The 23,229-nt window shown below is 43.4% G+C and overlaps 1 protein-coding gene across 2 annotated transcripts in view; it reads left to right on the plus strand.

Annotated features, from left to right (window-relative positions):
- Positions 1–23,229, plus strand: part of RALB (RAS like proto-oncogene B) — a 45,561-nt gene that overhangs the window by 17,125 nt on the left and 5,207 nt on the right. The window contains exons 1-3 of one of the 2 annotated variants that reach the window (XM_083842009.1): positions 4,935–5,090; positions 20,343–20,496; positions 21,825–22,033. In XM_083842009.1, the coding sequence (XP_083698135.1) occupies positions 20,383–20,496; positions 21,825–22,033 (323 nt within the window). In that variant the 5' untranslated portion in view covers positions 4,935–5,090; positions 20,343–20,382. Of the gene's footprint in view, positions 1–4,934; positions 5,091–20,342; positions 20,497–21,824; positions 22,034–23,229 lie in introns of those variants that run through there. The other variant, XM_083842010.1, reaches the window with a different exon arrangement.

Here is a 23,229-nt window from a genome sequence, read left to right on the forward strand (position 1 = left end):
AAGACACTAAGGTACGTTTTCTACCCTCCATCTAACTGGTAAAGCCTTAGTTAATGTATCTGCTTCAGCAGTGCACTTGAGGAAATGTGGGCCAGCTGGAGAGAGGCCAAAGAAGAAAGAGAGTGACTGGCAATTAGGAAACATGGCCTATGGGGAACAACTGAAAAAAAATAGGTGTTATTTTGAAGAAAAAAGCAATTCAGAAGAGTGAAAAAATAATGATTTTTTTCATATTTAACAGGTTGAAGCAAAAGGAAGAGAAAAATCTGATTGCTATGCCCACTTTGCAACTAGTTAGTAGGCTTAAACTGTAGCAAGTGACATTTAAAGTAATTTAAGGCAAATATTGTTAATTTTCTTCTCATGATAAAGTAATCCAATATTTTAAATAAATGGTTATGATGATGCTGCAATTTTCATTGCAATAAACAAATACATGCCAAAAATGATATATGTATCATTTAATACAATTTTAATTGCATTAAACAAACACATGCCAAAAACGTATACATGCCAAGATCATGTATAACTGATCTTGCCTTTGGGCCACCTCACCTGCTATGACTCTCTCCAGTCCTTTTATTTTCTTTTGATTCTAGGCTATCAAGATAGTTCCAATAAAGTTATCTCCTTCTGTAAAGTCTCCAAGATCAGGCCCTAAATCTGTCATATTGTTGATAATCATGATGATTAGAAGTTTAACACTTGTAACATGGGTGTGTGAAATTCCCTACCTCACAACATTTCAGTAAGAATCTCCTTAAAATGACCTTGTAGTTTGATCCTGACAGAATCCCAGCTGCACCTGAAATTGCAAGGTGATTCCGTAGTGAACTTTAGTGAGTTGACTTCCTGGTATTTGTAACAAAAATGAAGGGCATGATATAATCAAAACACCATAAACTGCTACAAGGCCAAAACCACAATCATATTTCATTTACTATCATTTGTTTCTGATATAGTTTGTTTTACTGCCTTGTGATTTTTTAATGCTGAAATTCATAAATCATAGCAAGGTCAGCTTAATTCTCAGTCAGTATACAAATAATCTGTGTAATGTAGTTCTTGTTAGACTATCCATCCCTGAAGAGAAAGTGATCTTTGACTATATTATTTTTATTTTAGAACAAGCTCTGAATGCACACTATGTACACATACCTCTTCTGACAAGCTAAGCCTAGATTAACTCTGGCAGCTGAACTCTGCACGTACAAAAAATGTTGTATTTTGAGAACAAAAAAGATATCATAACATTCTAGCTAATGCAATAGTACTTTTTTTTTTCCAATTCTCTCCAGTTTGCTTTCTTCTGTTCTCCCCAGCTTTATGCTAGCATTCATTTTGATTGCAGAATGGTTCAGTAAGCAGGATAAAAATAATACAGTGGCTTTGGATTGAACAAATTAATAAAGCCTTACAGGTCTGGTTACCCTCAGTGAGCCTTTGTTTCATGTTGCACAGGTGCTACAGGGCACTGGCCATGTATAACGAAGAATTCCACCAGAGAGGGAACAGCCCCCGCTACTTTATCCTGTTCTTATGTTACTGGCTCAGCCTCTGTTCTGGAGTCACGGCAGGACCACTTCTTTCTCCACTGATTCCTGACTTTGTGGTCATTGCTGGCAGTAGAGTTAAACAACAAGTCCTTCTCAGTCCCTTTTCTGATGCTGTGGCAAAAGTTGTGAATCAGGTACTTGTCCTGCAGCTGTCCCTCTCCAGCATTCAGATATAACCAGAGAAGAAAAGCTGCCTCTTCTGTTTTTGCCAGGGACTGCAAATCACTTACTGCAAGTAATTCTGCAAGACTGCCTTTCTGTGCAGCACTGATTCCCTTGCAGTTCCAAGATCCTCCTCAAGTTCTTCAACCTTTAAAGTCTTTTAAGATCAGTTTAAACACCTTTCCTACAAGCTCCCAGCAGAAACAGGGAACTCCTTCTGTCCATCATTTGCAACCTGTTAGGTTTTTTAGTTCCTCAAATACATTTTTTTCCTGAACTGGATTCCATACTGTGTTCCTCCCACAGTCACTTGTGAAAAAACAAACAAAAAAAAAAACCAATAGGGCAGAGATTCTATAAAACACTGCCAAAGGAGAGCTGGGAATGCAATGGTGGTTTTGCACATACTCTGTACAGGTGTAAATGACAAACATGGGGACCAAGACGATACAACTGCCAGCCTCATCCAGCATGAATTTATCCATTTAGCTTCTCTCCCTCATTAGTGGTGGCTATGGTAATTCACCCTAGATCCCATAATCAAACAGATCTACTCATCCCTGCCTCACACAGAGTAGGTTTAGGGTCTACTCTCTGTCCTTTCCATTTAATTTTTTCTTTACTTCTCCTTGATTTTGTTTGCCAATTATTTCCACAATAAATAAATAAATAAAATTGAGCTATCTACCTGGGTTTTATATCTTTCTTTTGACTAGTTTCTAGAGCTAATTTCAGCTAATTCTTGCTTCAGATAGCCGTCTTTCTAAAATACATTTCTACTTACAAAATAGAATTGCCCAGAAAGGAAGTATGAGTCTTAATCTTTGCAAAGAAAAAAAAAATATTTGCTGCTCAGTTATCCCACCCCACTTCACGTTGTTCACAATGGCCCTAGCAGTGGCACAGACTGCCCTCTTACATCCTTAGTGGGCTGGAAACTAAATACGTGCATCAAAAATACTGTGCCTATCTCAAAGAGTTTGCAGTCTGAAGCATATTATGGCATGATGAAGTGACAGCTGGAGATAATTTTTTCTGTCTCTAGTGAAATCTTACTTGTTTAGAAAGTGAACATTTATTGTCTGTAAAGCACTTAGAATAAAATAAATGCAATATAAATGATAAAAGGAATTTTCTCCCCTAAATTGTTCTATGGAAAATTTCTTAAAGTACTGAAGTAAAAATATATCTGTAACACCTATGGTAACCATGGAGATTATACCAGGCAACATGCATAATGATTTAAAATGTGGCCTCAGACAAACGTTCTTTGTCATGACTCGCTTACTATAAAGAAGTAGATTTCCCCTAAACAATTTGCAGAAGCAGGATAGAGGTGGTTTATTTCTCAACCCTGTTTTTTGCAACAGGGTAAGGGGAAGTGTCAGCTCTGTGGTATGGGCAGCAGACTAATACTGTGGTCTGCCTGGAAAGATCCAGCTTCTTAGGTTCTTGGTAGTTCCAACTCAAAGATAAGATTTGCCAAAAATATTTCTCTCTTTTGTATAGTCACATCAGAGTGACTGGTCCCACCGTTACCGCCAGCATGACATGAAAGATGGCCATGGAGACTTGGATATTTTTAGGGCTCCATACAAAATGTATGCACAAAATGTAACAAAAAGCAATGCATAATCCTAGAAATATCAAGATTTGGGTAATTTAAGTAGTATCTATAAACCAGCATTTTTTCACATTCTGCAATATCTTTTTCTTTGTTTATTCTTTCCCTGCATGGACGGCATCAAACAGTAAATGGCTCTTAGTCTGCCAGCTTCCATGCAGGAAGAATATTGACGCGGTTCTTAATTTAATACATCCTATAATGCAGAGGTTAAAAGAATGCTGGAATTGGGACCTTTCCCAATGCACAAACCTGAAAGGAGAAAAGTCGCATTTCCATCTAAGGGATTAACTAAAACCTGGTGCTTTGTTCAGTTGTTTAAGTCAAGAGGAGAAGCTAGTGATGAGGTAAAGATGATGTCAATCCTGTTTATTTATGAGTGATGTCGAAAACTTTTTTATGCAGTGCTGAAATACTCAGCTGATTCTCAGAGCCACACACCTACTTTTTTTTTTTCTGCCTCTGTAAATCTTTTTTCCCAGTTTCTGGTATTTTTTTGCCAACCGTGAAATTACAGATTATAGTAAATCTCTTGTCAGTTCCTCCTCCTTCATTTTACTTTGTTTTGGAAACAGGCCATTGTTTCACCTATCACTTTTATAAAGCTGCATTGCTATTGCTTTTTTTTTTTTTCATTTGCTTTTGCCGTAAGTGAGAGTCCTTTTTTATTCTCTCCAATCTCAAAATACAATTTCACTCACAGAGGTGAAAATAGACAGAGGTGGAAGGCAATTCCTTCCCTTCCATGGGAGGCTCCATGGAAGCCCTATGTGAGAGCAGGAGCTGACTGCTCAAACTGTCACTTCTGTTCTTCCGCATTTGACCCAGAGGATCTCAAACCAACGAGATTAGTGAAAATAATGACTTTTATCATTTCCAAAAGGGGCCTTATCATGCAAACTGCTGTTTTATGAGAAGGAGAAACTTCACCCGAGATATTCATTCTAACTTCAGTGTGTGGAATAGGTCAAATTCTCCTACCTTTTAAATCTAGAAAAATTAACCTAATTAAAGACAGAAAAGCAGAGAGAAAATGTATCCATTTCTTTGTGAGTGGCAAGACTGCTATTCTGGTTGTGTGACGGGTTGGTAACATTACAACTGGACGGACAGAACTTGGATTTGTGGACTGATACACATCTGAAGGCAGAGTTGCAGTAAATATAGCAGTAGCTATTTTTTTATTTTTTTCCTGAGGAGTTCGGTGCTCTGTCCTCACACATACACGGCAGTGTTGCAGGACGACCATCTAATGCGATAGAAAGCTCAGCATCCTCAACATTTACGAGGAGAAATGGGGAAGCTTCCATTCGCTCTCAGGCACCAGCTGTCAGCTGAGCTCGCACCAAAACCCAGGCGGTGCACTTAACGCAGATCCCGGCCTTTTTGCGGTCACAGCCCAGGCTGCAGGACCGAGGGGCAGTGCTCGTGGTCCCCGCCATTACAGCACCTCCCTGCAGCCCCTTTCCCTCAGAGCAAAGAGAAGCGGCGCGGCCCCCTCAGCCACCGCCCCCACCCCCTCAACCGCCTCCTCAGCGCCAACGGCCTCCCCCAACGGCCGCCCCCGACGGCCTCTCCCCGCCCATTGGCCCGCGCGCCCCACGTGACTCCGGGGCGGGCGCGCTCCCGCGGCCGGGCGGCCCCGGCGACGAGGGCGGAAGTGCGCGGCGGGGGCGCGCGGGCGGAGGCGCCCCCATGAGAGCGCGGCGGGGGGCGGCGCGGCGGCCGGGCCGGGAGCGGGCCCCCAGGTGAGGCGGCGGGGCCCGGGCCCGGGCGGGGGGCACCGGGGGTCTCCGGCTTCCCCCGGGGACGGGGGAGGGAAGGAGGCGGCCGCACCGGGGCACGGCTGCTCCCGCGGGCCCTCCAGCGGGGCCTGGGGCCCGGTCAGCGCTGGGGGAGAGGGAGCGGGGTCCCTGCGCCTCACCGGGGCGGCCTCGGCTCGCCGCGGCTGGGCTCTGCAGCCCCGGTGGCGTCCCCCGCGCTGCCTCACCCAGCTCCGAGGCTCCCCTGCCTTTTGTGGAGTGCCCGCCTGCCCGGGAGCATCCTCGGAGGTGCGGCTCCTCGGGGAGCTGGCGCTTCGCGGAGAAACTTTTTGTTGCCCTGTCCAGCAGCTAGCAAAGCCGGCAGAAGGGGCTAGCGGCTGGGGGCCGGGCGTGCAGCAATTCTTGCTTGATGGCCAAAAATAGCTACGGTACAAAAATGAATAGCAACAGCTCGATTTCACTTGGCAGTAGCATCTTTATAGCCTGTTTGCTTACAGCAGGCTTGTTAAAATAGCTTTATCTACTGCGTTCATCGCGCTTCTGGCCTCCGCACGCTGAACTTAGGTTTATTTTTTTGCTTGTGATCAGATGATACCGACTTACCGCAGCAAAGGTTTTTTGCATTTACTTCCTGGATGAAATAGCTTTTATTTATGGGAATGGTCTGCAGACTTTTCTGTTCTTTGAATAAGTTCCCTGTGTTAGATTGTATGCCCCTCTTGGAGGGGGCCGGCTTGACTCTGCTTGGCGTGCTTGGAGAAGAGTGAAGCTGACCTGCTTTCGCTGGCGTTATGTATATGCTGCGGAGAAATGCCTAGTTCGAAGGCGTAGTTGGAATGCTTTTCAAAAACTGTTAGCTGAAAGCTTAATTTGACCAGACAATGCCCTTTCTCAGACAGCCTTTAAAACTCTCAAACTTGTCCCTGGTTGTCAGTGCACTGGTGCTGGGTACCTGGACGGAAGAGCAGTTAAGGCATTTTGAGATGCTGCCTAGACAACTCGATGTATGCTGAAATCCTGGATGATAGATTCTGCAGTCTGATGCCCCGTTGAGGTTTTAAGTTTTCTTCAGCTGCAACTCTACTGATTTAACACCGACTGTGATTTGACTGAATGCTGTGAGAAGTGGCTTACTTCTCTGGGAAGCGTTGGGGTCCAGGCTTCACGGGCAGCAGCTCTGTCCCGTGAACAGAGCAGAAGTGGCCAGGCAGTGTAGTAGAACAAGCCCTAACATCGTGTTTCAGGAGTCTGGTTTGTAGTTTGATCTTGGCCTCTTGCTCTGTAAGTTCTGTTCCCTTTCCATGCAGTGGATACTTGTACTTTGAATTGATAACTTCTTATTAACTAGAGTAACTAGATTCAAACTCCATGTGACTGACTACTGATTAAGTGAATTGCTTTCTATTACACCATGAATTCATCTTAATTAATGGCCTCTCACAGTAGATGTACTAAAGGAGCCAGTTTCTCATGTCAGCTGTGCAGGCAGCAAGTGTTCAGGCAATGGAAGCGCATGGTGGTATCAAGACAGAAGCAGCACCCAAGGCCAGCAGATGTCTTGTGCCTGAAGCAAACAAGTGAGGATGGAAGCAGTGATTTTTGGGAGTTGGAGTGAAATCTGGTGGCTGTGGGGGTGCCACAGAAGTGGTGAACACAGGTCTGGCGTTCGCTGCCTCCCACACCCTGTGTGCATGACTTCCAGTAGCTCTTGCGTGCCTGACTTATGAAAGGTGCTGATCCCAGTTGTCAGCCAGGTTAGGTGGCAGTTGCGTTCTCAAACTCTATCTCGACTTGAAAATACTGTCCTGCTGATAAAAGCCTTGTTCTTTAGGCTTTCTTTTATATCCCTTCCCTCCCCCTGCCCTGTCTTTGGAAACTTCTGCACCACCACCAAGCGGTGGTGATAAGGTTCCAGTGCTTGTTATCTGCGGTTGTATGGAGCAGGAATGTCAGCAAACAATCTTGGCTGTTCCTAATGGTAATAATAAAACAGTGGCTTTTGTTCTGTGACATAATTGTGGCTCTTCACAAGAGGCTGTGGAGTGGATGGTTAAAAAGTACTTGTTAATAGTTGCCAGGGTGTGATTGCTTTGTGAGCAGCTCCTTTTAGCCCATTAAACAGGACTAAGCGAATTTCATCAATGCCTGCCCCAGAAATATCAAGTTGTCTTGTCAGTTAAGCAAGTTAACTCGTGCTTTGTTTCTTCATGTTCTTCTGAATGCTGCTTTAATAGTGATATTAGAGGATCTGTTTTGTCTCTTGCGCTTGAGATGTGCAAATGTATTTTTAAGACCTGTCAAAATGAAAGCCATGAAGTCATGCGGGAATGTTACTGAGGTTGCTGTGCAAGTAGATACTTGAATCTCTTTAGGGTGGCAGGGTGCTCACTTAGAGCAGTCACTTACAACTGGTTTATATGGACCTCGAGCCCGTAGCCTGTCTAAGGGCTGCAGACATGGTTCAGAAAGGTGCAAATAACAGTTGATTACGGGAATATGAGACTTAATGGAAACAGACTTTACTAGAAAGCTTTGCAGGATCATGTGTCAAAGACTTAAAAAAAAAAATCAGTTCTGGGATTATAAGTCTTAAAAAGCCTGTCAGCTGTTATTTAATGAATTAGTGGTGCTGTCAGTTGATGTGATTAAAAAGAAATATTTCAGGCAACTAAGTGTATTGAAGCTGGAGTTTTTAATATTCTTGAATTTGGAATGTGGCAGAACTAATCTGAAGTCAAAGCAGAGGGTTGAAAAGCTGAAAACATGCAGTTATGTAGGTGCTGTGGCTCCTTAGGTTTCTAGCTCTTTCTGTGCATGTCTTCACCTGAACTAAAAGGACATCTTTCAGGGGAGCACTGGAGACCCAGACTTAGCCCTAACACAAGGCAAAGTTCTGTTAATTTAGATGGCCAAGTTAAAGAATGGTAAGTTTGCCTAATTGATGACAAAGGTTTTTGCAAGGTAGTGGTTTATGTTAGATTAAGAGGGGGGGAAAAAAACACCTTGATGAGATTATTGTAGTGTCATTACGGGATGACATTCAGAACATGTCAGAGCACTTTAAAAAGCTTAACTGTAGGAGTTACCTGAGCTCCGGACTCCATGTTGCAGAGCATTAGCTAAATATAGTGTTTTTTTTTAAGGTTAGCGCTATGCTACCCAGGAGGGCACTATCCTGAGCAGAAGCTTAACAAGTGGAGCGTTTTTATAGATCAGGTTGCATGCTGGTTTCCTCAGCTGTCCAGAGAAGAGGTGGTTTTGGTAACTGAGGAAGCCACTCCCTGCTTAGAAAAAACTAATTCTAGAGTATGTTGTGACCTCTGATGCAGCCTTTCCACTAAACTGCTGCTGCTATAAGAAACGCTTCCCCATGATGGTAATCCTCTGCTATTTATTTTTTTGGCTTACTGAGATCCCATTTTGGGTAGGTAAGGAATTCTCATCAGTGTAGTCACCACACAGTCTCACTGAGTGACTTTTATGGCAGCATTCCGCTTTTATCTACCATGTAATAAAACAGACTAGAAAAGCAATTTAAAGAAATGGTCTTTCAAAAAAAAATGGAATGTGTGCTTGGCATTGGTGCCACTTCTCTTTCTGTTTCTATTCTCAAAATACAACTTAAGAAGCAATTTAATTTTTTAAATAATTCTGTATGCTCAGTGAGAATTTGCTTAAGGTTGTCCTTGTTAAGACAAACTAAAATCAGACTCAGCTTTATGGGCTGAATCTTTTTCTGAAGCTGTCAAGGAAAGAGACACTTAATTCAAAATGTTATTGTACAGTACACTTGTTTAGTTTGTAAAACAGGGATCAAGTAGTAATTTTGTTCAACTGCTTTCCGTAAGCATTCACAACTGTCTTCTAATGGTATAACAGCAGGTGTACTTGCCCAGATAGTTACTCCCGTAAATAAAAATCAAAGTTCCTACATAAGTGTTAGTCATGGAGGACTTGCTGTAAGTTTTTAGGTTTGCTGTACTTGCTCTAGCTTCCAAGTAGGTGTTCCTATCCCAAAGGCTCCCCAGAAACAAGGTGTGTACGAGCTGTATTGCTGGGACACAGGCTTGCCTCGTAGTTGTTGAGGCTGGAAGATGCTTCTGGAGATGTAGTCAGCAGCAAGACCAGACTGGAACACTAACCCTGGCCCTAAAGCTCTCTCCTGGCTCATCACTCCAGTGATCCCAGCTCATCTCTGTGACCCTAATGACATTACAGTCCCTGCAACTGCACACAGACCCCCAGCATCTCCTGTTCGCTCCCTGTCCTGCATGCAGCAGTGTGCAGAGCACCCAGCTGTACCGATTCCCCTGGAAAGGCACGAGAGCTAGGAGATGGGCTGGCTTTGCATCAGGATAACAGTTTTCTGTTCTGGTAACGAGCTCAGAGGAGAAGAAATGTGTCAGAGCAGGCAGGGATAAATGTATGGCGTATCCTGCGCTGGTTCTGTTTTCCATGTGGCCTGTCTCTTGCTAGGTCATGCACAGGGAAATGTCCTGGGCTAAGTGTATGCCGAGTTCTGTGTTGAAGTCAGCTGCTTCTAGGTTAACTTAGGGATACTGAGACTGCATGTGGCCCTTGGAAAGTGGGCTGTCAGAGCACTACATTTAAAGATAGAAATACTGCTTGTGACTTCGAGGCAAAGCATGTGAAAAGACTGGAAAACTACCTGCCTTTTTATTTAAAATGTCTTTTTTTTTTTTCCCAGTAGAAAGGTAAAATCTGGGTGAGGCATTCACTGTTCTGACTGGGGCAACTTGAGTGAAGAATTCTGTTTAAAGGAGGCTTAACACAGCTGAATGAGAGAATTCCTGATCATCTGAAATACTAAATGTCACTATTGTGGCTTTGTGTGGAGCAAGTGTATTGATTGAAGGATGGGGAAAAGGTTCAGTGCTTGGCACTCCAGTGCAGTGTGCCTGATTGAGGGAGCTTAATGACTCACAGTCTGCGTCTGTGAGCCCTTCAGTTTGGTGCTTAAAATAGTGTAAGTACTTTCAGAGGCTACAGGGAGATGATTCTCCAGCCCTCTAGGGGAGGTGTGCCTCCATGGTTAATAGTAAACTTGGGGACTACGGGTTTATTGTTCACTACCTCCATCAAATGTGAGCAGGTATTTGAGTGGCTCAGGGCAGCACAGAGTTGTGAGCACGGGACTCCAGTCCCGGCTTAGGAGCAAGGAATGTTTGACAGGCAATTGCATGGGTAGGAACAGTCACTATTGCTGATAGTACCTGAGGCAAGCTAAGTGGTGTTTGGGCTTCTGGTTTATCCTGGGTGCCCTTTTCACTGGGGAATGTGAAGACAGTTGGCAGGCTCTGCCCAGATCCATCCTCTGAATGAGAGGTGGTAGCAGCTCCCTGCCTGCTGCGTTTGCAAGAACAGTGGGCTAGCTCCGACAGCTAAGGATCGGGGTAGGGAAGGAAACCTGGCTTGGTAATGCTGCCCGAGAGCAGAAGAATTAAACCCTGCAACTCTGTGCAAGCTCACGACTGAATTGGTGTTGGCAGGAGTTTACTGGATCAATGGTAGTGGCAATTTCCTTGTGGATTGCACAGCTGCAGGTAATCCGCTGAAGTAACGACTGAAACCATTTTGTAACCTCATACTGATAGAGCATTTGAAGTTAGCACACTGGAATTCAAAGTGAACCTACTTAAGGCATTGCATAAGCTGGGAATTTGACTTGTCTGAGGCATCTGTTACATTCCTAGAGGTCTGATTAAAAATCAGTATTAGATTAACATCTGAAACATGTCATTATCTCTCAGCAGTGCTTTGGCAGACCTGGTGTGTGCTGTGTATTGAAGAAGAGCATGCTCCTGCACAGAGGAGCTTTCAAAGGAAGCAAGGTCGGAATAAGTTTTGCAAAGCAATTACAGGAGTTGAGGCTGTTGTACAACTCTCTTGTAGTGTCACTTATCTGGTATGAATGAGGCTCATTGACTAAGGTGAGAAATGCTGTCCTTAACTCACTGCAAGTAGTTAGGCCACTAGGCAGTTACCATCACAGTGACAAACCTACCACAGCAACACCAATTAATGTTATTAACTCAGTCCTTATGCTTGCAGAAGACTAACCAGGTTTCCTAGCAAATTCTTGCTAGGCTAAGAGCAGTGGGGTAGGTCAGTCTTGTCGGTAGTATGTCCGAAACGTCTTCCAGGCATTAATACCAGACCTGCCAGCTTCCTGCAAGTACCAGGAGTGGTCTGGCCAGGTACATCCCTACAACTGCTTTTTAGCTGTAATGGTGTCGGTGTCTTAAGATTTCCATTTCAGGTAATGCTTTGTCTCTTTGGAACGAAGTGTACTTTACTTGGTGTCACATACAATCTGCTGGTTACTTAGCACAGTAACATAGAAATGGGATGCTGGTCTTAAAGCTTTCTGGAAAAAAAAACTAACTCTGCTTCTGTGGTGCCATCTGTGAAACAGTGAGGCAGTCAAAGTGTTAGTAACTGACTGTAGCTATCTAAATAGTGAGCGTTTGTGAGAGGCTGGGGGGATTGTGATGGAGAGGGACCCTTCCCCTGGAGCCCTGCTGCAGGGTGGTGCTGCGTGCCCTGCTGTGGGATGTAACGCCTGTGGGCCTGATGCGCCCTCTGTCTCTTCTGGGAAAGAAGTAACCCTACTAGTTAGGGAAGGGAGGTGGTGTGTTTTGTGCTTGTCTACTTCATCGTTGATCTGGGCCCATACCCGTGTGACAGGGTGGTGCAGTAACGTGGCAGAGCTGGTAGGCTGCACCACGTGAAGCAGGAAGGATACACGGCTGCTACTAGAACCTAAAAGGACAGGTATGACACTCAAACTGCAATTCTGCCATCTGGTTAAAATCAAAGGTGCACACCAACTGTAGAAAATGATGCCAAAAGCCTTTAAAGACCAGAACATATAAGAAACTTTCCAAATCTGGCTCCAGTTGCTGTGAAGGGGACCCATTCCCCTCACTGTTGTATTCCCAGCTTTTCACGGGGGAAAACCTTTCTGTGAAAGGCAGTGTTCTGTAAGCAGTGCTTAGTGTGATGTAAATTCTCAAACGCGGTAGCACTCCGTTCCTCAAAGATGGCTGTCCTGTAAGTTCCTTACCTTTCTACTCCAAAACAGTGACTGATCTTAACTGGCAGTGTCGTGGGGACCAGTTCGCGTGCCAGTCAGGAGGGGTGACTCTGGGTCTTCCTGCCTCGCTGCTGCTGTTTCCTCCTCCTGTGTTTGTGCCACTACAACTACAACTCATGCTGCAGCCAGGACAGAAATTCAAGCTTCCAAATAGCGGTGATCTCCTGAAGGCACAGGGCCATGCTGGGTCTCTCTGTGCCTTGGCAGAGTGATGAGTTGCCCTTTGTGACTCTGCAGCAGCCTGAACAGGAACTGAGCGGTTACAGTTGACTCGTTAACAGATTTTTGTAGTGCTCTCCCTGGGAAGTTGGTGCATGCTGGAGTTCTGGCAGTCTTCCCTCCCTTACATTGTCTCTGTTTTCTGGCCTCCATCAGGATCTATAGGGAAGCCTGTAGGGGAAGCTGTCAGTTCATCTCCTTCCTCTGAGGAAGTCTGGATGGAGATGACTCACGTAATGACTGTAGGGCCGCAGTGTTCTCAGACTGTTTTCATGTATCATGTCCCAGAAGGGTTCACCTTCAGATAGTACGGTTCGGTAGATGAAGTGGAACAGCAGTGGAGACAGCTGTTAGCTTCTGTTCCTGCAGATACTTCCACTGCTTGGTGTGCGTTCAGTATGCAAGAACTGAATAGCAAAAACACGTTTGGTTTAGTGGCATTTGTTCAACTGCGAGTTGCTGGTCACCTAGGCGGTTCTATGCAGACAGGCACATAGCTGCACAACTAAGTAGCTGTAATTCTGCTTAATGAGCTTGATTTTGAGATGAGCTGTATGTTTTGTTCGAGCAGGAATGAACTTGGTATCATTGCATAGTCCAAGCTTGGCAGCAAATTGGAAAGGCTCTGTATAACTGTCCTCTTATTCTAGTAGTGTCTTTTAATGCTGCCTTCTGTGATTCCTCCCTTTGTTGGCTGAATGCTCTTTGTATTTATAAAGACTAAGGGCAAGACAGGCACTGCTTTATGAAGCTGGGAAATGGAGATGCCTACCTAAACAGTCTGAGACAAAAATAGAATAATTGTAATAGATTTTATACAGATCTGTATAAAGAGATCCAAGACCAAAATGAAGCAGCAGAAATAAGGCTTGCATTCTAGTGTCTGTATTCAAGCTCCAAATAAAATGACTTGCAGTGCTCCATGAGCATGTGACCGCAGTATTGAAAACGGTCCTGCTGAGATGACTGCGTGCATTGATGGTCTCCTGATCTGTTGTTATCAGCCTGTTGAGAGCGTTGACTTTGACCTCTGCAACCCTTAGTCAAATACAGATATAAGCAGTTTTGGGGTGTGTAGCACCTTAAAAGTGCTATCTAAGGTCAGTCCTTCCTCTTCTTCAGCTAGCTGAACAACTTGTTTCTAGTCCGTTGCTATTTTACTTCCACTCGAGGGGAATTCTAAAAAGGTGACACTGAATTACCTTAAATATAGGAGTATGTATGTGTTTGTGTTCTGGTTCAGCATAGATCTGACTTTAAGGGTTATTTTAAACAGCTGCCCCTTTGACAAGCAGACTGCCTGGGCTGTTCCGACACACAGCATTGCTGCAGACGATGGCTAGGGTTTGGATTATCTAATTCCAGTTTTCCTTGGACATCAGGACTGTTCTAAGCAAGGTTATCTTGAAATTACTGCTGGCATACAAGACACTATTTCTTCTTAATGAATGGTCTAGAATTGTCATCTACTGAATGATATGAGAGGGCATATTCAATCATTTCATCAGCAAGTAAATGCTGCTGTCAGACTTGCTGTTGAAGCTGTAGTGATGTTTTTTTCAGAAAACTCAGTCAATGCTGGGCTGGGCTTGACAAGGGTGGTAGGGTCAATGTGCAGAGTATACACAAAACCACACTTTTTTGTGTACACAAAGAAGTGATCTCTTTACAGAATACCTGGTCACCCAGATCTGAGGACAGCCTTAGAAGGTGGGGTTGCCTCAGTCTAGCTATAACTTCTTGCAAAGAATAGGGAGTTAGGCTGCATAGGTTGCTAATGTCATGATTAATTAAAGCAGCAATGTAGCTGGGTGTCGTTATTCTTCAAGTTCTTATTCTACATAACTTTAGGTGTGCATATTTCAGAAAAATACTGGAAGTCTCTGTATAGCAAGTTCATTCTTCCTGCATGCAAATGTGTGGAGTCATGTAAGGTGATGGGTGCTGTGATTACAAATGTCTTTAAATGTGTGTATAAATTCTGTCTATTGGGTGGAACTAGTAACTAATTTTGAGTGAAACTGTAGGTTTCAGTGCACCAAGTAAATGTATTCATTCTGTAGTTTTTCTTTAACATTTAGGTGTAGTTCCCACCCTTTCCACCAAGGATCCAGTCTACATAGAGTATACTCCTCATGTTTATGGAGATAGTTCTGTGCCCTAGAAACTCTTATTTTCCCTTTGGTTATAAAGTATTAAGTTTCCCAAATCCATTGCTAGTTTCCTGTCTGGTATCATTACTTGTGCAACTTCAAGACTGTTAATAGATTTTGCACAGATTAAAAAAAAAAGTCTAATTACCAGAAGCAAATCTCAGGCTTGGGTTTTGCTCTCAGCGCATGCACTGCAGCAGGGTGCTGGCTGTACCAGCACACCGTGAAGGAGCGCACTCTGAACGGGGGCAGGAACTTCCCCCTTTCTGCAGCAGGTGAAACTGCTGCCTCCACCTGCTCTGGAAGACATCTCAAGCCAAATGAGGTCCTTGATCTGGTTAAGCGTGGCCCAGGAAAATCTGTAGCCATGACCAAGAAGGTAGAAACGCCCAGCAGTAAAGGGGGAAGGATACAGGGATATCCTAAAAGAAGGAATTTGTGTTGAGCACTTCATAATAGGTAGCATGAAAACCAATAACTGGAGACATGCCAAGAGAAGATATTAGCACAGTGAAAAAAACTAGAGTAGCATTTTTTATTTTTAGCATGCATATCCCAAAATTCTTAGTAGCATTAAATATGCCAGTTAATCTCCAGCGAACTTGTTTTTATAGTTGAACTACCAGTTGGAGCGTTTACAGTCCATTGAAAGCTAATAGAATTTCAGTGCTTAAATATTTTCTGGATAGCCTCAGAACAGCTGAGGAGCTCTTACAGTTCATAGCTCAGTGAGATTGCTAATTAGTTTTGTGATCCAGGGAATTTCTGTGACTGCATTCTTGCAGGCGTATCACAGAACCAAACACCCCAAAGCCCCTAATTCATGTTCTGATAAATGAGGATCACTAAAATAGTGTTGCAAAACTTTGTCCTTTCTGTGCTTGCTTTTGATGACATCATATTTAAGTCTTTAATAGGTTGAATACCCAGATTTTCCTATAAAAGTAGGTATCTGAAAGGTTTAACAAAGCTGCTCTGTCAAAGCTATTGGGCTAAGGGTTTCTAGAATCCCACTTTGAAATCCAAAGAATGGCCGCTTTCAGTGGCGGGGTAGTGATGAAAAGAAATGTCCAAGAATATCAGCTGCACAGCAAGAGAACAAGGGCTGATCTCAGCAATTTTGAGCTTAGAGCTCTATTTCAGTTTTTATATCTCAAACTGAATTGGAAAAACTAGAAGCGATTCCAATTAAAGCCTTTGGAGGTGTCTAGAATTTTTTTTACTGTCGTAGCAGAGTGTCTGCTGGAAAGCAAGTAGACTTGCAAGTTTCTCACGTTTTTTCTTCCATGTTTGGGTGGGCACTAGCAAAACTGCTTCCTTCCTTGTGAAGCAACAAGTGCTGTATCCTTTCTTTAAGTGACTGTAAAACCGTGGAGTCTTAATGCAGATGAAATAAGGGATGTAAAAGTGTCATCTGATTCAAAATGTAGGTGGTTATTCAGGAGTCATCTCTGAATCTTGGCATGAGGTAAACCAATCCTGTGTGTTGGCAGTGTTTTGGAAGAGCTTAACAGTTTAGGCTGAGGAGAGGGCAGAGAAATTAGCAAATTTATGCGTAAACTTGGACTTTATGAAGCTGTTTGTACACAAATGCCTTGAAGTACTCAGTTCCCAGGGGCTGGCCAGGAAAGATACAACATTGTGCAGGTTACTCAGTGGTAGGAGGCCTTAGTTAACCCGGAGAAGTCACAATCGATGGGTAAGATGAGGGAGGGCTGAAATGGTTGGTGAGCTTGAGGCTAGATTTTGAGGGTGGCACGGTTTGATTGCAAAAATGTACTGGGCCAGAGGCCTAATTCTGGCAGTAGTATCGTCAGAAGCCTAAATAAAATCTTTCAGGAACTACTGTGGCTTGACTTGTAGCTCTTGTTTCATGTGGCCAGTCTGTCTGATAAAGCCTTTGTTTTTTTTTGGTCTACAGAGCATCTTTCAGTAACACCACAAAGCTTCTACTGTGTATATGGCTTTGTGTAAACTACTGTCACAAAGTCCAGTTATCAAGTCCTTGTCTTAGTCCTTTTCTTTTAAAGCAAATCAATCAGGTAATTGCTTCTAGTTTCTTAAAGATGAAAGGCTTCCTGAAAAGCTCCTGCTCTGGCCTAGACTCTAGAACTTTATTTCAAAGCAGGATGAATGGTATCCTGAAGAAACCCAAAGTCTTCCAAAAGGTTTTATTTTTACAACTCGTGATGTTTACCACACCAAGTTGAGCATGGTGTTCCACCTGGGGGTGGAATGGCAGACTGGAGTGAAGGGCTAGCCATTGACTGGATCGCTTCCCTTTCTGTCAGAGAAGGTAGATCTGTTTGGGTACAGTTTACTTCCCAGCAAACAGCGATATTGGAGGGGAAGGAATTGTCACAGAATCACTTGTCTGGATACTTGCTCAAAGCAGGTTTTTCATTAGCTATATTAAGATGATCGGTCTTAAGTCGAAGGGAATCAAGTAGTGTTTTATTGGCAACTACATTCATCATAAATGCCTCTAGATGTTGCTGTTTCTTCTGTGAAAGAGTGATGTGCTCCTAGCCTATCCTGCTGCAAACACTAGCGCTTCTGCGCTGGCCGTGTCAGTGCTGTGCTGCTCTGTGTCAGCCTCGCTTTGCTCGGTACTGCCTGGCTATTCTGTGGTTCTGCTTCCCCTCCCCAGCTGGGTCCAGGCTGCTTGCCCAGCGCTTTCAGGGACTTCACTGAGGTGATGCGATAGGGATAGAGTCCTGAGTAGACTCCCATGTTCCACGAACCCTGTGTCAGAGGGTTCGTGTAGTATGGACACTCAGAGAGTTTCAAGTGGCACTTGTAGTAGCTCTGCAGGGAGGGTTAAATACCTTGGCTGCCAAGAGATGGGCTAGATCTAAAAACTCAAATTGTATGCTGTTGTTTGGCTTTTGTTTATTATACTTTGCTTACCAGTTGGGTAATGCTGTATATGAAGGCTGACCCTGCATTCTCCAATGTCCATTGAGTTGGAATGGGCAAGGAAGAATCTGAAATGTTCTTACCAGTGAGTCTCTGAATGTGTGAAATACAAACTGGGCAGAGAGCTAAACTGGATGGTGGAAGGCAGCTGTTCCTTTAATGTGACCAGGTAAAGATGTATCTTCACTGACAGGAGATAGAAACTTGCTATCTTCTTTTTGGGCTGTTAGTAAATCTTTCTATTATAGTTGCGTAGCACAGTGCAAGATCAGGAATCCCTTTGTCTTGTGGCTTTCTACTGCTTGGTGTGGCAACTTCATATACAGCAGCACTAAGTTTGTGTCACCAGAAAAAATGTTAATTTGAAAACATCATTAGATAATGCAGCAACTTTAGCATGCTTCTCAAAGGTTTAAAAAGTCACAATTGCACTGATAAGTTGCTGGGGATCTTTTGGCTTTTCCAGAAAGCAGCTTGTCTACCATTGTCAAAGCCAGACTACACTTGAACTGGGACAAAATGAATTCCTCTAAGAGCACGCTGTGCTATTACCCCAAACAATCTCAGTGTGTGATCAGTCTGTAGCTTTTATGCCTTGGGTGTCTATGTTGAGGCAAGCTGAATCCTACTTTATTGTCTGTAGAGTGTAAGTGGGCTATAAGTGAAGAAAGCTGTACAGCTCTAACTTCTGGAGGTCAGATGCTGTATGTTGTGCTTTCTCAGGGTTTTCCATGCTTGCCTGCCAGAGAGCTGTATCCTCGTCCGCTTTCTCTCTGGTGTCAGAGCTAAAATCACACGTGCAGTCCACTCCTGGCTTGGAACCTCTGGGATGATGTCTGAATTTGCTGTCCCAAACGCAGAAGTGTGTGTGCTGAACAAGAAGAATCTGTGAAGAGTCAACAGATCCCGTTTCTATACCCTTCACTTGTGTATTAAGGAGCCTCCTGGATGAGGGAGCTGCTATATAACAAAAGTTTACCACAGGAAAATGCATGCTTTCACTTACTGGTGTTCACCCTGGAATGAACGCTTATTGTACTGCAAGTTAGTCATCTGTAACAAATGTGTGTAGTAAACAGGTGGAGTAAAATACTCTACATGGAGAAATGCAGGAACTCGAATGCTTGAAAACACTGTCCCGAGGGTGCCTCTCCGTTGTTGGCATATTTGTTCTGGTATGGCCTGCACTAGACAATGAAAACTTGGCTTGAGGTGTTGCTTTTCAGAACAAAGTCATGACAAGGTAGGGGAAGCCTTCACAATCGGTGTATACCAGGATGGGTTGCCAGGTGGGTGATAGAATTGCCAGTCCCCAAACGCAGTGTGTGTGAACGGAGCCGGCTGTTCTGAGGGAACTCTTCTGGAACTAGGCAATGCCCAGAGGTCCTTCCCAGCCTCTGCAATCCTACAGTATTTGTAGGTTAACAACTCCTCAGTCCCTAGTTGGTTTTGTTTAGGACAGCTAGTTATCCTGAAGGCTTTTCCAATATAGTGCTTCATGTGACTTCTACTGCAGGCCTCGTGTTTCCCTCTGGTAGAACTTGATGGCATGGCATGGCGGTTGCAGTGTCTTCTAGACTGATTAGTCTGGGCTAACTTGAGACCCCTGGTAGGCCTGTTCATAGGTATGCCTTGTGTTCCTGGAATAATGGACACTTATCAATCACTGCTGGTATAGTCACTTTCCATAGTAATGTTCCCTGAATGGTCTGTTCTTTCTACACCACTCAGCCAGTACGTGAATATTTGGGGCCCTGAGCTGTCCTGCTGTGAAGACATGAGTGTTGCCATCCTTGCACTTCCATTATAGCAGTCATGTGTCTGAAGTACACATCCCTTTTTTCCCCTCAGTGTGGGAATCGTGACTGGTGACACATCATTTTTTAATATCAATTACTTCTGCTTTTGTTCCCAGTGGGCTGTTCTTACAGAGCTGCTGGCCAGTGCTAATCAGTGTGGCAGCTGATGCTTGTGTTTCTCCATCCCAACTGTTGTGTCCAGCTACTCTTAAGTGCTGGAGACCTCTTAAAAAATACTACCGCACCTAAGTGCTTAGTTTGCATGGCACATAACAAACAAAGGCTTTTTAACAAGTACTTATTTGTTGAAGCTTACTCTTTATGGTTTTGCAACATCATGAGAAGAATAGGTACAGAAGAATTTCTTGCAGTAAAGCAGAATCTTTTCAAAAGCAAACAGCAGCATCAAAAGGTAGGAATTGCATAAAATAAATGCTAATGCCATATCATAAGACTTTCTGTTGGAAGCTCTTGCAATTTGTTCCTGCCAGAACTTACTGTGAATCTCTGCTTTTTTTATTAGCCTACGTAGAGAAGAGATCAAAAGTTATTTCTTCTTATAAGCAGATCTAAGGTATAGCTCTGTTAGTAGGCTGAAACTAAGCTGCATCAACATTAAAGAAATACTTTAGAAAGGCGTAAAGCCTTGTAACAAGAACTACAGAAACATTTAATTTCCTGTCAGTGGAAGCGTGGTCTCCTTCTTTGGAAACATCTGTAGGTGGCAATTGCATAGGATGGGTTTACAAATGAGAGCAGCTTGTTCAGCTAGTAGCTGCTGTGAGAAACCTTTGGCACTTCTATTAATGGTGTTCTTGTTGCAGAGAAGACATTGTTCTGGTACCTGGATTCTACTTGTCTTTTAGATACCAGTGACTTGACTTGCTTCCCAGAGCATTGATAGCCTATTCTTCAGGCTTGATGAGCAGGGTTTTAATCTGGTCTTTCCACAGTAACGCGATGCCTACCCTGTGTGCTGCTGTGATGCCATTGATGTCATGGATGGTGACTGTTCTTTTTCTGTCAACAGATCTAATTAGTTGCCTGGCACTTCTGTGGCAAACAAGACAATGGCTGCCAGCAAGAGCAAGAACCAGAGTTCCTTGGCACTCCATAAAGTGATTATGGTCGGCAGTGGAGGTGTGGGCAAATCTGCACTCACTCTCCAGTTCATGTATGATGAGGTAAGTAGTTTTAGTTCAGCTTCTTTAAAGCACAAATGAATACATCTCACTAAACTTTTGTAGTGGGTCAGGGGGACTAAACGTAAGTAGCAAAAGGCCTAGTGACTTGAGTGGCCAAAGAAGAATATAGAAATAAGCAAAGGATAACCTCTGAGGACCAAGGGTGACAAAATCGATGCTTTTCAATGGAAAAAAGTCTTCAAAAGACACGCAGAATGTGAACTGGCTTGTCTGAGTGTGTGCAGAGGTAGCTAGCAATTGCATTTGAAACTAGTTTTGTTGCTGTTTCTTTTAGGCCAGTTAAGGTTGAAGTCAGAAATAAGCATTCTGGCTTACTCTGAGCCAGATGGAGAAGTAAACGTGCTTAGAGAATGACTTCTTCAATAGTGATATACAGGAAGCTAGATCAGACAGTCCAGATACGTATGTGAATGAGTGCCTGACCCTGTACTTCAGGAGTTAGCATTTATTTGCAGGCTGTCCAATCATACTGTAGCAGTGTGAGTATCTGAACAGGCTTAACCTATGGGGAGAGATGGTATAGGTACTGTTGTGGTACCTACGCTGAGATAACCCAGGGCATCAGCTGGCTTGCTGGAGACTGGCCTCTGGCTTGAGTTTGGCATAAAGAAATCTGTGGCAATGCCAGCTTGAGGCTGTGAACTTCCTGCTGTACTTCTTCTGGCATGGTCATTAGAGAAACCCAGTCAGCCTGATCTCAGGGTCATGGCGCAGCCTTTTGTTGTGCTTCAAGGCTGAGGAAAAAGGAATTGGAAATGTAAGGAGCCTATGGTGGACCTGTGCTGTTAGCACAGAACCACAAATTTAACTGTCAGTGGCTTTGTGGGTCCAATCAGTATTGAATATACTAAACTACATGACTGTATAATTATAGAGCAGCTTTCCACGTTCAACAGTTGAATGCTGTCATCTACACCTACTGAAGCTTTGGTTAGCTATACAGTCAAGTGAAGTACACTCAGAAATACTTTATTCTTGAAGAAGGAGATTTAGATAATGCAACCAGTTTATAAGCTGATAGCTTATTCTGCATCGTTGACCCTTAAATTGTGCTGAAATTCAATAATTTTATTTGTCAAGACCATTTCGCTTGACTAGGTGGGCTGGCTCTTTGATGTATTAAGTACTTAAATCAATTCCTTTTTATAGTAAAGCTAAAAAAAAATGACAGTGGAACTTTGTATCTGACTGAATTATGAAAAGGCTTTCAGGACTTCAAGTGTCACCGAAATGAGAGAGTAGACATGAGCAAATATTGAGACCATGTGACAGTAATTCTAAATACTAATCCCTCTCATCTCCTTCAGTTTGTAGAAGACTATGAACCTACCAAGGCTGACAGCTACAGAAAGAAAGTAGTTCTGGATGGTGAAGAAGTTCAGATAGACATTCTGGATACAGCAGGACAGGAGGATTATGCAGCCATCAGAGACAACTATTTTCGCAGTGGGGAAGGGTTTCTTCTTGTCTTCTCCATAACAGAACATGAATCCTTTACAGCAACAGCAGAGTTTCGGTAAGTAGTTCCTCTCCCAGGCAGGGGGGGGATACTCCTCTGACAACTGCTTTTAAAAGCTACAGCCCTTTGTCCTTTACCCTTTATCATTTGGTCAATAAAAGTGGCAATACAACCATTTTGCTCTCAGTAACTGGTAACTAAAACCACTGTACCTAGCCTCTGGCTAAAGTTGTCTTCATGCCTTCAACTTGTGAGTACATTATGCCAGCAGCAACTTCAGACAAATAACAGATTCTTGGACTCCTAAAACCTATGTATTCAAGCCAATTTTCAGTCTTTGTGGATGTGGAGTTTAATTATCTTAGAGCAGTACTTCTGGAATTAAGTCTGCCTTTTGGCCAGGTTTCAGACACTGTTGCTTACTGCTAGAAGCAGGTGCTCTAAGGAAAGGAAGGATTAGCCTCCACTCTCAGGTGTGGATTGATGCCAAACAAGGGTTGGCAGCCAAGCAGCACTATTGTAGGCAGACGTTTTCCTAGAAAGACGCACAGTGGTAGTAAATGCTTCCATTTTTGTTCTCAGGATTAATACTTCTAATGCAAAAATCAGCACCAGACTGAGCACAGAAACTACTTGTGTAATGTAAAAGAAAAACAGGGGTTTTAATCCAGTGTTCTGGTCTCAGAACTCATGTATCCAGGTTTTTCAGGGCAAGTGTTCTGGCTCTTCTACACTGAGGCAACAGCTATTAGCAAAAGATAATCCAGAGATTCCCGAAGACATCTGTGCAACTTGAAGTAAAACTTGCCACAACACAGGGAACATGTTTGGAATTCTTTGCCAGATGAAAAGCTCTTCATCAGTCTGGCTTACGTTCATTTTGTTTTAGTGGTACAAGATTAACAGATAATTGGAAGTGTAAGTGCTGGTGCTAAGCAAGGTAGACATTATTTCTATTTTTTTAAAAGCTATAGCAAATTCTCCTTGCACTCTAGGACTTTTAGTCCAGGTTCTTAATGTATTATACAGTTCCAACAGTAATGGTGGACTGCATGATCTAAAAGGTAAAAAATGTTCTTCAAATGTCACATACTTTGACTTTTGCTAGACTTTAAAAGGGTGATGGTCACAGGGTACACGCTAGAGCTGTTCTGCTTGATATGCTCTGTTTGAATTATTTAAAGGAGCAAAACAGTTGAAGTGTTGTAGGACTTGAAACTGAGTGTTCAGGCTAGACTTGTCCTAGTGAAAGA

This window comes from Anser anser, assembly GCF_964211835.1.
Source record: "Anser anser genome assembly, chromosome: 6".
Lineage (NCBI taxonomy): Eukaryota > Metazoa > Chordata > Aves > Anseriformes > Anatidae > Anser > Anser anser.